Genomic DNA, 14,664 nt, shown 5'->3' on the forward strand with positions numbered 1-14,664 from the left:
TTTATTTACAATTATATAAAGTCTCTGCCTTGTGGATGCTCCACAGTGTTCCCAGCTGCCACTCCAGCTCCGAAACCTGGGCTTCCAGGAGCTGCTGCTGGATACATTTCCTGCACACATGCCGGTCCCGGGCACTGGAAATGTTCCCGGCTTCCGACATGGAGCACAAGGAACACACCACGGCCTTGAGTTCTTCTGCCATGACATAACCCTTTAAATTAACCTTTTGGAAGATCTTAATGTCTAAGAGCGAAGTCCAAAGTACGGAAAGTCCTCATCAGGGAACTCCTCTTTGCTGACGATGCTGCTTTAACATCTCACACTGAAGAGTGCCTGCAGAGTCTCATCGACAGGTTTGCGGCTGCCTGCAATGAATTTGGCCTAACCATCAGCCTCAAGAAAACGAACATCATGGGACAGGACGTCAGAAATGCTCCATCCATCAATATTGGCGACCACGCTCTGGAAGTGGTTCAAGAGTTCACCTACCTAGGCTCAACTATCACCAGTAACCTGTCTCTAGATGCAGAAATCAACAAGCACATGGGAAAGGCTTCCACTGCTATGTCCAGACTGGCCAAGAGAGTGTGGGAAAATGGCGCACTGACACGGAACACAAAAGTCCGAGTGTATCAAGCCTGTGTCCTCAGTACCTTGCTCTATGGCAGCGAGGCCTGGACAACGTATGTCAGCCAAGAGCAACATCTCAATACATTCCATCTTCGCTGCCTCCGGAGAATACTTGGCATCAGGTGGCAGGACCGTGTCTCCAACACAGAGGTCCTCGAGGCGGCCAACATCCCCAGCTTATACACACTACTGAGTCAGCGGCGCTTGAGATGGCTTGGCCATGTGAGCCGCATGGAAGATGGCAGGATCTCCAAAGACACATTGTACAGCGAGCTCGCCACTGGTATCAGACCCACCGGCCGTCCATGTCTCCGCTTTAAAGACGTCTGCAAACGCGACATGAAATCCTGTGACATTGATCACAAGTGGTGGGAGTCAGTTGCCAGCATTTGCCAGAGCTGGCGGGCAGCCATAAAGACGGGGTTAAAGTGTGGCGAGTCGAAGAGACTTAGTAGTTGGCAGGAAAAAAGACAGAGGCGCAAGGGGAGAGCCAACTGTGTAACAGCCCCGACAAACAAATTTCTCTGCAGCACCTGTGGAAGAGCCTGTCACTCTAGAATTGGCCTTTATAGCCACTCCAGGCGCTGCTTCACAAACCACTGACCACCTCCAGGCACTTATCCATTGTCTCTCGAGATAAGGAGGCCAAAGAAGAAGAATGTCAAATAACATCACTTACTCTAAGACCCTTTTTCCCTGGTCCTCGTTACTTACAGAACTCCCTAAAAAAACGCTGCTTACTATATATTTTTAAAAAAACTGTAAATCTTTCTTACCTGAGATACTTACCCAGCTATTTAGAGCTATTCCCTAATAGCAATGGCTCACCAACAAATCACCTTGCAGTTTTCCCGTGATGTCACTGTTGACTTTTTTTTCTAGATAGTAAAGATATCAAGGGATATGGGGATAGAGCAGGAAAATGGCATTGAGGTAGAAGATCAGCAATGATCTAGTTGAATGGCAAAGCAGGCTTAAGGGGCCGAATGGGCTACTCCTCCTATTTCCTATGTTCCTGTCAGAGTTGTCAGAAGATCCCCATCCTGATGGGTTCCACTGGTGGACCTGGCTGCTCCATTCAGAATGGTCTCCACCCTCTGTGCAAAGGCTTGAGACAAATTGGAGCTGGAGTCCTCCATACTGTGCGATATTGTAGGCAAGCTCTTTAGCAGACTGTGCAGTGCACCAAGCATTTCCCGATGTATGGCCATGTAATAGTGCTTAGCGTAAGCATGCGGAAGAAGAATGATTCGAGATGTGTGGTGCACTGAATGCAGCACAGTGTAGGGACCATTTTTCCTGCACTGTTGAAAAACCTTTCCTTATTCCCTAGATTATTCCTCCATGACGCATTTCATCAGATTGAACTCTTGCTGCATTTCATGCTCTATTTTCTAATCTTCCTGAAAGTCTTACATTCCAATGCCCCATGTTTCGCAAACCCTTCAAAAGCAATTCTCAGACAGTTAATGACTTAACAATAGTGTTATCAGCATGAATGTTCATAGACAATTTAAACACTTCTCCCAAATACTCTTTGGACCCTGATGCCAACATTTAGAAGCTAACATTGCCAGCTTTATGAAAATTAATAAATTACAGCCTGGATGTGTTATGTGACATGCAAACAGCTTTCTTGAGCAGACCAAAGGCTGAATGCAATGATGCTGTTCCAAAAACCTTTTGGCTTCGTGTTCAGCTGTCTCCTCTCTGCTTGTATTATAAACTGTTCTGGAGTAAAGTTGGAAAACAATGGATATAGAGACATAGTTATCGCTATTAATCCTGGAATTGTACAGAGTAGCGACCTTATTGAAAATATTAAGGTGAGATATTGACCTGCTGTCTGAACAGATCTAATATCTGTTGCTTTGTGACATGGTATGTTCTTCAAGTTGCATTTTATTGTTTAGAATTCAGGATTTGGTGAGAGGAGGGAGAGTTAAAGGAATATGTTATACCATTTTCCCCCTCACATTTGATTAATGCAATGAGATATTGATATTAAACCTGTGTTTGCCTTACAGGAAATGGTGACTGAAGCCTCCTCCTACCTGTACCGAGCTACCAAACAGCAAGTTTATTTTTCAGATGTAAAAATCCTGCTGCCTGTTACATGGCCGGTTAGTTCCAGCTCAGTTCAGAGACCCACTACTCAATCCTATGAGAAGGTAAGAATTGAACGGTGAAGACTGACAATCTTCTCGAGTCTGCTCCTGTTCAGCCTCTGTAACTCCTCCCGAAAACCCCGTTCACATGGGTTCTTGTAGGTTCTTGCACCGAACTTATATCAAAGTTTCAGTGGTGGAACAGGAGCAGCTCGGAGGAAATTCCGAGTGGAATCTGACACTTTGTAAAGATTTATTTAAATGTGCATTTTACCCGAAAGATGATCTATTACTTAACAGCTCTCCCACAGAGAGACTGGGAAAACCTATTTGACAACAAAAGAGGGAATTAGAATTAGAACATTACAGCGCAGTACAGGCCCTTCGGCCCTCGATGTTGCGCCGACCTGTGAAATCATCTGACCTACACTATTCCATTTTCATCCATATGTCTATTCAATGACCACTTAAATGCCCTTAAAGTTGGCGAGTCTACTACTGTTGCAGGCAGGGCGTTCCACGCCCCTACTACTCTCTGAGTAAAGAAACTACCTCTGACATCTGTCCTATATTTATCACCCCTCAACTTAAAGCTATGTCCCCTCGTGTTTGCCATCACCATCCGAGGAAAAAGACTCTCACTATCCACCCTATCTAACCCTCTGATTATCTTATATGTCTCTATTAAGTCACCTCTCCTCCTCCTTCTCTCCAACGAAAACAACCTCAAGTCCTTCAGCCTTTCCTCGTAAGACCTTCCCTCCATACCAGGCAACATCCTAGTAAATCTCCTCTGCACCCTTTCCATAGCTTCCACATCCTTCCAAAATGCGGTGACCAGAACTGCACGCAATACTCCAGGTGCGGTCTCACCAGAGTTTTGTACAGCTGCAGCATGACCTCGTGGCTCCGAAACTCGATCCCCTACTAATAAAAGCTAACACACCATATGCCTTCTTAACAGCCCTATTAACCTGGGTAGCAACCTTCAGGGATTTATGCACCTGGACACCAAAATCTCTCTGTTCATCTACACTACCAAGAATCTTCCCATTAGCCCAGTACTCTGCATTGCTGTTACTCCTTCCAAAGTGAATCACCTCGCACTTTTCCGCATTAAACTCCATTTGCCATCTCTCAGCCCAGCTCTGCAGCCTATCTATGTCTCTCTGTACCCTACAACATCCTTCGGCACTATCCACAACTCCACCGACCTTAGTGCCATCCGCAAATTTACTAACCCACCCTTCTACACCCTCTTCCAGGTCATTTATAAAAATGACAAACAGCAGTGGCCCCAAAACAGATCCTTGCGGTACACCACTAGTAACTAAACTCCAGGATGAACATTTGCCATCAACCACCACCCTCTGTCTTCTTTCAGCTAGCCAATTTCTGATCCAAAGCTCTAAGTCACCTTCAACCCCATACTTCCGTATTTTCTGCAATAGCCTACCATGGGGAACCTTATCAAACGCCTTACTGAAATCCATATACACCACATCCACTGCTTTACCCTCATCCACCTGTTTGGTCACCTTCTCGAAAAAGTCAATCAGGTTTGTGAGGCACGACCAACCCGTCACAAAACCGTGCTGACTATCGCTAATGAACTTATTCTTTTCAAGATGATTATAAATCCTGTCTCTTATAACCTTTTCCAACATTTTACCCACAACCGAAGTAAGGCTCACAGGTCTATAATTACCAGGGCTGTCTCTACTCCCCTTCTTGAACAAGGGGACAACATTTGCTATCCTCCAGTCTTCCGGCACTATTCCTGTCAACAATGACGACAGAAAGATCAAGGACAAAGGCTCTGCAATCTCCTCCCTGGCTTCCCAGAGAATCCTAGGATAAATCCCATCTGGCCCAGGGGACTTATCTATTTTCACACTTTCCAAAGTTGATAACACCTCCTCCTTGTGAACCTCAATCCCATCTAGCCTCGTAGCCTGAATCTCAGTATTCTCCTCGACAACATTTTCTTTCTCTACTGTAAATACTGACGCAAAATATTCATTTAACACTTCCCCTATCTCCTCTGATTCCACACACAACTTCCCACTACTATCCTTGATTGGCCCTAATCTAACTCTAGTCATTCTTTTATTCCTGATATACCTATAGAAAGCCTTAGGGTTTTCCCTGATCCTATCCGCCAATGACTTCTCATGTCCTCTCCTTGCTCTTCTTAGCTCTCCCTTTAGATCCTTCCTGGCTAGCTTGTAACTCTCAAGCGCCCTAACTGAGCCTTCACGTCTCATCCTAACATAAGCCTTCTTCTTCTTCTTGACAAGCGCTTCAACTTCTTTAGTAAACCATGGCTCCCTCGCTCGACAACTTCCTCCCTGCCTCACAGGTTAAATTTCTTGATAAACAATTACATTGCCAGAGTCACTGGAGTCAGAATAAAATAGTTCCATTTTTATTACATGATATTGTAGAATTTGTGCTGCTTTCAGGATTGAGTTCCACAACCCTGTCTATTTTATCATGAAGTGTAGCTCAGTGAGTTTGAAGATCGTTACATTTCCTTTATCGGTGTGTTAGATCTTTCTTACTGTTTTGAAAGTCTAGCATACATAGCCTCACCAGCACTGGGGACTGGGTCGTGGGATCCTGGAGAAGTTACGGTTAGTTGGGTTTTAGTAGCATTGGGAAGTAGTTCTGGGGTTTTCCAGTACTGTAGAAGGTGTATCTATGGTTTGGTGAGATTGGGGGATGGAATGTTAGGTTGGCAGTAATGGTGGAAGGAAGGTATATGATGTTTGGCAATAGTGGGAGGAGCGGGGGTTTCAGCTGATGGCAGCACTGGGGGGAATGGCAGTATTGGAGGAGGTTTTGAAAGTTGGCAGTATTTGGAGCAGGTGTCAGGCTCTGGCAGCATTGAGTGTGGGAGATACCAGGATCTGTCCATTTGCAGGCACGGTGTCCTGGGAATCATTATTACTAGTCTTTGACAAGGTCTCCCATGGCAGACTGGTGCAAAAGGTGAAGTCACACGGGATCAGAGGGGAGCTGGCAAGATGGATGCAGAACTGGCTCGGTCATAGAAGACAGAGGGTAGCAGTGGAAGGGTGTTTTTCTGAATGGAGGGATGTGACTAGTGGTGTTCCGCAGGGATCAGTGCTGGGACCTTTGCTGTTTGTAGTATATATAAATGATTTGGAGGAAAATGTAGCTGGTCTGATTCGTAAGTTTGCGGACGACACAAAGGTTGGTGGAGTTGCAGATTGTGATGAGGATTGTCAGAGGATACAGCAGAATATAGATCGGTTGGAGACTTGGGCGGAGAAATGGCAGATGGAGTTTAATCCGGACAAATGTGAGGTAATGCATTTTGGAAGGTCTAATGCAGGTGGGAAGTATACAGTAAATGGCAGAACCCTTAGGAATATTGACAGGCAGAGAGATCTGGGCGTACAGGTCCACAGGTCACTGAAAATGGCAACGCAGGTGGATAAGGTAGTCAAGAAAGCATACGGCATGCTTGCCTTCATGAGTCGGGGCATAGAGTATAAAAATTGGCAAGTCATGCTGCAGCTGTACAGAATTTTAGTTAGGCCACACTTAGAATATTGTGTGCAATTCTGGTCGCCACACTACCAGAAGGACGTGGAGGCTTTGGAGAGGGTACAGAAGAGGTTTACCAGGATGTTGCCTGGTCTGGAGGACATTAGCTATGAGGAGAGGTTGGAAAAACTTGGATTGTTTTCACTGGAACAACAGAGGTGGAGGGGCGACATGATAGAGGTTTACAAAGTTATGAGCGGCATGGACAGAGTGGATAGTCAGAAGCTTTTTCCCAGGGTGGAAGAGTCAGTTACGAGGGGACATAGGTTTAAGGTGAGAGGGGCAAAGTTTAGAGGGGATGTGTGAGGCAAGTTCTTTACACAGAGGGTGGTGAGTGCCTGGAACCTGCTGCCGGGGGAGGTGGTGGAAGCAGATACGATCGCGACGTTTAAGAGGCATCTTGACAAACACATGAATAGGAAGGGAATAGAGGGATACGGAATCCGGAAGTGCAGAAGGTTTTAGTTTTGGCAGGCGTCAAGATCGGCGCAGGCTTGGAGGGCTGAATGGCCTGTTTCTGTGCTGTACTGTTCTTTGTTCTTTGTTCTCGGCAAAGCGTCTCAGTTCCAGTAATACTGGGGAAGTGTGTAGTGTCTGGGAGCAATAAAAATGGAGAATATGGCATAGGGGAGCATTGGAGTTGAGGGAGGTACTAGGAGCATTGAATGGGGGTTTACACAGGATCTTAGAACAGAGGGAATATCAGAGACCTGGGGGGAGATCTGACATCAGAAAACATGGGGAAGGACTCAGAGGATGAACTATTGGGCCCCAGGGGCATTGACAAAAAAATACTTGTGTCCAGGAGCATGAAGGGGTGGGGGCCTGTCCAAGGATCCGGGAATATTAAGAAGTTGGGATCTAACACCATTGGAGAGGGGAGCTTGAGTCAGTTAGTGTTGAGGGAGAGGAGGGACCCAGATGATCTAGATTGATCCTGGACTGTTCCAGGCCACCAGGCACTCCCGTACAAAGTTCTCAGACTATGATTAATGCCCAGCTTTGAGCGCAGAAGGCACTTTAACATTATAGCTGCTGACTGTGCACTTATTCCATAAATAACACAGCTATAATTCATTGGAATATTTACATTTGGACATGACAGGCCAAAGTTATGGCAACAGATTGGGAGAATTCCCATCAAAATTCAACCCCAATTACTGCATTGCTGCTGTAGGCAGTGAACTCCTTTGTTGTGTGTGTTTATTGCTGAGATTCTCACATGGAAACATCAATTGTCTTTTCCTAGGCTGATGTGATCATTGCTGACCCATACCTTAAATATGGAGATGACCCGTACACTCTGCAGTATGGTGGATGTGGTGAGAAGGGGCGGTATATTCATTTCACCCCTAACTTTATACTAAACAACAGTCTGATTGCTGTTTATGGCTCAAAAGGTAAAAGTTAACACCATTGTAGCATGTGCTTTGAACATTGAATTATGTGGGGACATGAGTAGCCCATTTAGCTCCTCAAACCTTTTCTGCCATTCAATTAGATCATTGCTGATCTGTCCCCTAAACCGATTCACCCACCTTGGCTCCATATCAGTTAATGCACTTGGCTAGCAAAAATATCTATCGATCTGATTTAAAATTATTAGTTGAGCTAGCATCTTTTCTTTTTGTGAGAGAGAGTTCTACACTTCTACCACATTTTGCGTGAAGAAGTGTTTCCTAACTTCTCTCTTGAATGGTCAGAACTGGTTTTAAGGTTATGTCCCCTTGTTCTAACTCCTCCTCCAGCAGAACATTTTCTCTCTATCTACCCTATCAATTCCTTGCAAAATTCCAAAAACTTGAATTACATCGCCTTCTATACTCCAGGGATTAGAAACCTAGTTTATGTAATTTCCCATCACTATGTAACCCTTGGAGCCTGGTAACATTCTCTGATAATTTACACTGTAGTCTTTCCAAGGCCATAATATCCTTTCCAAGGTGCAGAGACCAGAACTGCACACGGTACTGCCGATGTGCTCAAATCCAGGCTTTGTATAGCTGTGGGAAAACCTGCACCCCTTTATATTCTAGCCTTTTCAATGTAAGGGATAACATTCTAATTGTTTTTGTGATTATTTTTTGGTACCTGTCCACTCCATTTTATGGATCTGTATAGATGGACCTCTAAATTTCTTTGGACCTCCACTGTTCCTAGATGGTCACCATTTAAAAAATACTCAGATCTGTCTTTTATTAGTCTAAAATGGATGATCTTACCTGTGGTGAAATTCATCTGCCACAGTTTTGTCCACTCACTTAATTGATCAATGTCCTTTAGTAATTTTATGCTCTCTTTATGAAGTGAGATTACATAAACTACTTACTATGTGCACAGTCCTTGTGCCTTCAGTAATATTGGATACACAGCTCTTCATTGTGTTATCTACGTTATTAATAAATGTAGTGCGTAGCTGAGGCCCCAGCACAGATCCTTATGGGACAGCACTAGTCACTTCCTTCCAATTCGCGTACATCCTCATTATTCCTACCGTCTAACCAATCTCCTAACCAGGTCAATAATTTGCCTTTACTGCTGCTGAAAATAGAGACATGTTGTCGAAGCTTTTCGTCTTGCACTCATCAGGACAATTGCAAGAATAACCAATGTAAGAAAAAAAAAACTACTTATACTGCATGAGAAGAGAGTGCTGATTGGTTGGCAAGTGAACTCTGATTGGTAGAGGCGTTGCCATGGCAAATGCACCACTTTACAGTGACTGACAGTTAACTGCCAAGCTTTGTTTGAAATTTAAACCAGGCTACTTGACTGCTATTGGTCAAGGCATTGCCTTGAGGAATGAACCAGAGAATGGTTGTCACTTATTTTGTTCATCTGAAACAGGCACAATGTTTGTACATATTCTTTCTTTCTGCAAAGAACACGGCCCTGTGTATTAATATATGTAGCTTCCAGTACATGCAAATGAGCCACACTGCGAGCCCTACTGACAATCTTAAATTGGTTGTCAGTGTAGCACACTTAGCACACTTAGCACACTGTGGATTATTAAGCAAGTGTTGTCCAATCACAGAATCACATCTAATGTTGGACACTGTGTTTTGAGTTTTGCAAGCACGAGCTGGTTGGATACAGTCTGTACCTTGCCTATTGCGAGCAGCAGAAGGGACATGTTGTTTGATACGATCCGCCAGTCTTTGGGATGTACAGCCTATATACCTAGCATCACACTAGCATTGAAATTCATATATCACATTACTCATTTGTGTGATAGGCAGGAAGTCCTTTTGGCTTGACGGCAGCATCCTGTTAGTGGCGAACACCACACATGTTGTTACTGCATAGTAGCAGCTTGAAACAGCTAGCTTTACCTGTTGCTCAAATTCTTGGGATACATTACCCTTCCAGGCTAATTTGAGGAAGACTGGGCACTTTTCACTTGACATTATTTTTGTCCGATCATTTTTTCTTGCCGTTCTTGCTGATGCATTAGCAGTTTCCTTAAATGTCAGGTATATCATCCTCTTACTCTCCTGTGAAGACTGCTGCAAAGTCTTTATTCAACAAGTCTGCCATTTCCTTATTTTCATTTGCAATATGGGCAAGTAAAAGTTAGAGCTCATGGAGAGTGAAGAGTAGGTTGCCAGTGAGGAAGCCATTGGAGAAATAAAGCCTGGAGGTGATAAAAGTATGAACAGAGAGTTCCATGACAGCGCATGGGGGAGGTATAGTGAAGACAAAAATGGAAGTTAAAGAACGGATTAAGCAATGTTACAAATGAAACAATCCATTTCTAAGCTCCTCGCCCATCAAGTCAGCAGAGCACTAAAGCTTTCAGCTAAAACCTTTGATACACTAATTCTACATCATTCTCAGAGACAAATTGCAGCAGAAACCAGTACCATCACTAACACAGGGGAACAGAATACACCACAAAATAGGTTCGCACCCAGTGAGTGTATTTTGCATAAATGAGAGAATAATACCAATATCTAAACTTTCTGAAATGTCAAGCAGAAGTACCATTTATATCTCACTGAAGATGAAGGCATTGGTTTCATTATTTTGGATAAAAGCACATCTGTTTTTACAGGTAGAGTATTTGTTCATGAATGGGCCCATCGTCAGTGGGGAGTGTTTGATGAATATAATGATCTGGTGCCGTTTTATATATCTAATGGACTCCGTGAAGCAACAAGGTAGGGCAATTCTAATTGTATCATTTCATTCACTGAAAAATGTCTTTTTGGATTTCTAGACAAAGCTATGATATCCAAGCAATACCTCTCCATTCTTGTAATCTGCTGCAGTAGATGTGCTGACACAGTTAAGGCAGAAAATTGCTCAGGTAGCTTAGAAGTGTCGCATTGTTGTGGATGGGAAGAACTTATGTTTCTGCTTACAACTGTCAACAAAGGTGGTGACATTCTTCATAGCTACAACAGCTTACATTTAGACAGTGCCTTTTAGTGTAATAAAACATCCCAAGGCGCTTCAAGGGCACGTTACAAAACAAAATCTAACACTAAGCCATATGAGGAGTTATTAGGACAGGTGACCAAGAGCTTGGTCAAAGTGTTAGGTTTTAAGGAGTATCTCAAAGGAGGAAAAAGAAGTAGAGAGGTGGAGAGGAAGTGAATTCCAGAGCTCAGGGCCCAGGAAGCTGAAGATACAGCCAGTAATCGTGGAGTGATTACAATTGGGAATGTGCAAGAGGCCAGAATTTGAGGAGCTCAGTGATGCAGTAGGGTTGTAGGGCTGGAGGAGGTTATGGAGATAAGGAGGGGGTGAGGCCATGGAGGAATTTGAAAACAAGGTTGAGAATTTTAAGATCAAGGCTTTACTAGACCAGGAGCCAATGTAAGTCGGCAAGCATGAGGGTCATGGGTGATCAGGACTTAGTGTAAGTTAGGACATTGGCAGCAGAGTTTTGGATGAGTTCAAATTTGTGGAGGGTAGAAGATGGAAGTCCAGCCAGGGGAGAATTGGAATAGTTGAATCGATAGGTAACAAAGACATGGACGAAAGTTTCAACAGTGAGCTGACACAAGGAAGAAGACGAATGATGTTACAGAGGTGGAAGTAGGTGGTTTTGTTGGTTGAGTGGATATGGGGTTGAAAGCTCATCTCAAGGTCAGTTAGGACAGCAATGTTATGAACAGTCCGTTTCAACTTCAGACAGTTGCCAGGGAGAGGGATGGAGTTGGTAACGAGGGAAGAGATTTTATGGCAGGGACCAAAGACAATGGCTTCCCAATATTTCATTGGAAGAAATTTATGGTCACTGAAGACTGGATGTCAGACCAGCAATCTGCTAATTTAGAAACAGTGGAAGGGTTGAGAGAGGTGATGGTGACGTGGAGCTGGATGTCGTCAGCATGCATGTGGAACCTGGCATTATGCTTTCAGATGATGTCAACCAGCAGCAGCAGGTAAACGAGAAATAGGAGGGGGCCAAAGATGGGTCCTTGGGGGACACCAGAGGTCATGGGACAGGATTGGGAAGAGAAGCCATTGCAGATGACTAAGCTACAACTGGATAGATAAGAATGGAATCCCGGCTAGGTCAGTCCACCCAGCCAGATGACAGTGGAGAGACGTTTGAGGAAGATGTGTCTGTGTCAAATGGTGCAAATAGGTCAAGAAGAATGACAAGAGGTAGTTTACCATGGTCACAGTCACATAGGATGTCATTTGTGACTTTGATAGTGGCTGTTTCAGTGCTGTAACAGGGGTGGAAGCCTGATTGGAGGGGTTGTAACATGTTTTTGGTGAAAAAGTGGGCACAAATTTGGGAGTCAACAGCATGGTCATGGACATTGGAGAGGAAAAGGAGTTTGGAGATGAGGTGAAAGAAGCCAGGAGCTATCTTTCAGCATGATCCTGGAATAGTGAGCAGTTTTGGCAGAGGAGAGCAAGACCTAATAGTGCTTTATGTGCTTCATCCAGATCTGGCAATGAATGGCTAACCCAGTTGTCTGGCATAAATGTACAAGTCTGCATACCTTGAATATAAGGGAGTGGAGATGAAGGCCGTACCTTTTTGAGTGGGGGGGGGTGGGGGGCGGCGGTGGGAGTGGCCAGGGTGAGAGAAAGTAGTGGTTTAATTGGTAAGAAGAAAATGGAGGCATGGACATGATTGAGCAGAAATGTCATGGTGAACGGATGGCCAAAGACTAGTCAGCTGGGAATTGGAAAGTGTCGGATAATGAGGTGCTCAACGTTTTGGAGGGGTGTGAGGGAGGGTGGGGGCATTGTGTCAAAACAGCAGAGTGGGTTATATGTGATGAAAGTGCTTCACATTTGGGCAGAATGCTGATTAAACAACAGGGCCAACTTTAACTTGGCCGTTATTAAGGACGTGGTAACAGGGCACTAGTAAAATCACAATAAGATTAGGCAGAGTCAACGAGGTTTTATGAAAGGGAAATTGTATTTGACAAATCTATTAGAGTTTATTGAGTGCATATGAACTTTCCCACCTCGGTGTAGGTGTAGTATATTTGGATTCGCAAACAGCATTCAATAAGGTGCCATTTAAGTGGCTGTCAAACAAGATTAATGCTCATGGGGGTTGGGGTAAAATAATAATGTGGATTTAAAATTGGTTAAAAAGCAGAAACATAGACTAGGATGTAACTAGTGGAGTGCTGCAAGGATCAGTACTTAGACCTCAGCTATGTACAATCTATATCAATGGGCTGAATTTTACTCCCCCCCACAAAGAGTGGGATACTGACGGGGGGATGGTGTAAAATGGAGTGAGAGGCTCTGGGAGCCCTTCTCGACCCGCTCCTGCCTCCAACGCCACTTTACGCAGAGTGGCAGTGGCGAAAAATGGCCTGCCCGCTCCAGGCCAATCAAGGCCCTTAAGTAGCCACTTAAGGGCCTTTGCCCACCTCCACACGGGGACTTTACGCATGGCAAGCGGGCATCCTAGACCCGAGAAAAGCAGCCTGACAAAAGCAGATGGCTCTCTGATGGCCCGGGGGGGGGGCCCTCATGATCGGGGACCCTGTGCCCAATGGAGGGTCGACCCTGCTGCCACAACTACACCCAACACCCAACATGCACCCCCCACCCCCCCCATGCCCCTAATCAATCAGCCCCGGTGAGGCAACCAAAACTTACTTTTGTTTCGGGCTCCAAGACATCCTCTTCAAGCTGGGCTGTAGTTCCAGCAGTGGTCACTGCTGCCAGTGGAACTGCTAGGACAGTTAGCTGCCGGCTCGTTGATTGGCCGGCAGCTCTGATAGGTGGGTGGAAGCCCTGCCTCAGACCAATTAAAGCCCGGCGACCGTCAAAATACGGGTCGGATCCCCAGGTGAGGCGGAAGTGGGTTCGCCACCGACGATTCAGTCGGTGATCAGCTCCCGTCCGCCCAGAGTTAAATCCCGGCCAATGACTTAGATGAGGAGACCGGGAGTAATGTATCCAAGTTTGCTGACAATAGAAAGCTAGGTGGGAAAGTACTGAATGAGGAGGATGCACAAAAGGCTGCAAAGGGATGTAGACTGGTTAAATGATCTGGCAAGACGGTGACAGATGGAGTATAATATGGGGAAGTGTGAAATTATCCATTTTGGTAGGAATAATGGAAAAGGAGCATATTTTTGAAAGGTGAGAAACTTAATGTTGGTACTCAGTGGGATTTGGGGTCCTTGTACACGAATCACAGAAAGTTACCATGCAGGTGCAACAAGCAAGGGGAGACAGTGGCGTAGTGGTAATGTCACTGGACTAGCAATCCAGCGGACCAGGCTAATGCTCTGTGGACACAGGTTCAAATTCAATTAATAAATCTGGAATTTTAAAAACAAGCTAGTCTCAGTAATGGTGCCTATGAAAGCATTGTTGTAAAAAAAAAATCTGGTTCACTAATGTCCTTTAGGGAAGGAATTCTGCTGTCCTTATCTGGTCTGGCCTACATGTGACTCCAGTCCCACAACAATGTGGTTGACTCTTAACTGCCCTCTGAAATGGCCCAGCAAGCCATTCAGTTGTACTAAACTGTTAGAGAAAATTCTAAAAGGAATGAAACCAGATGGACCACCCGGCATTGACCTAGGCACCGGATACAACAATGGCAAAACCAGCCCTGTCGACCCTGCAAAGTCCTCCTTACTAACATCTGAGGGCTGTCCCACAGACTCAAGCAACAGCCTGACATAGTCATACTCATAGAATCATACTTTACAGACAATGTCCCAGATGCAACCATCAGCATCCCTGGTTATGTCCTGTCCCAGCGACAGAGGTGGCGGCACAGTGGTATACAGTCAGGAGGGAGTCACCCTGGGAGCCCTCAACATTGACTCCAGACCTCATGAAGTCTCATGGCATCAGGTCAAATTTGGGCTTGGAAACCTCCTGCTGATTACCACCT

The 14,664-nt window shown here is 44.9% G+C and overlaps 1 protein-coding gene across 1 annotated transcript in view; it reads left to right on the forward strand.

Moving 5' to 3' along the window:
* Nucleotides 1–2,291: 2,291 nt before the first annotated feature.
* LOC137373182 (calcium-activated chloride channel regulator 1-like) overlaps nt 2,292–14,664 on the forward strand; it is a 38,232-nt gene continuing 25,859 nt past the window's right edge. Inside the window, exons 1-4 of the mRNA XM_068038037.1 lie at nt 2,292–2,456; nt 2,658–2,801; nt 7,564–7,714; nt 10,372–10,477. Of these exons, the coding sequence (XP_067894138.1) occupies nt 2,292–2,456; nt 2,658–2,801; nt 7,564–7,714; nt 10,372–10,477 (566 nt within the window). The remainder of the gene's footprint in view (nt 2,457–2,657; nt 2,802–7,563; nt 7,715–10,371; nt 10,478–14,664) is intronic.

The sequence above is a fragment of the Heterodontus francisci genome, chromosome 8, assembly GCF_036365525.1.
Source record: "Heterodontus francisci isolate sHetFra1 chromosome 8, sHetFra1.hap1, whole genome shotgun sequence".
NCBI lineage: Eukaryota > Metazoa > Chordata > Chondrichthyes > Heterodontiformes > Heterodontidae > Heterodontus > Heterodontus francisci.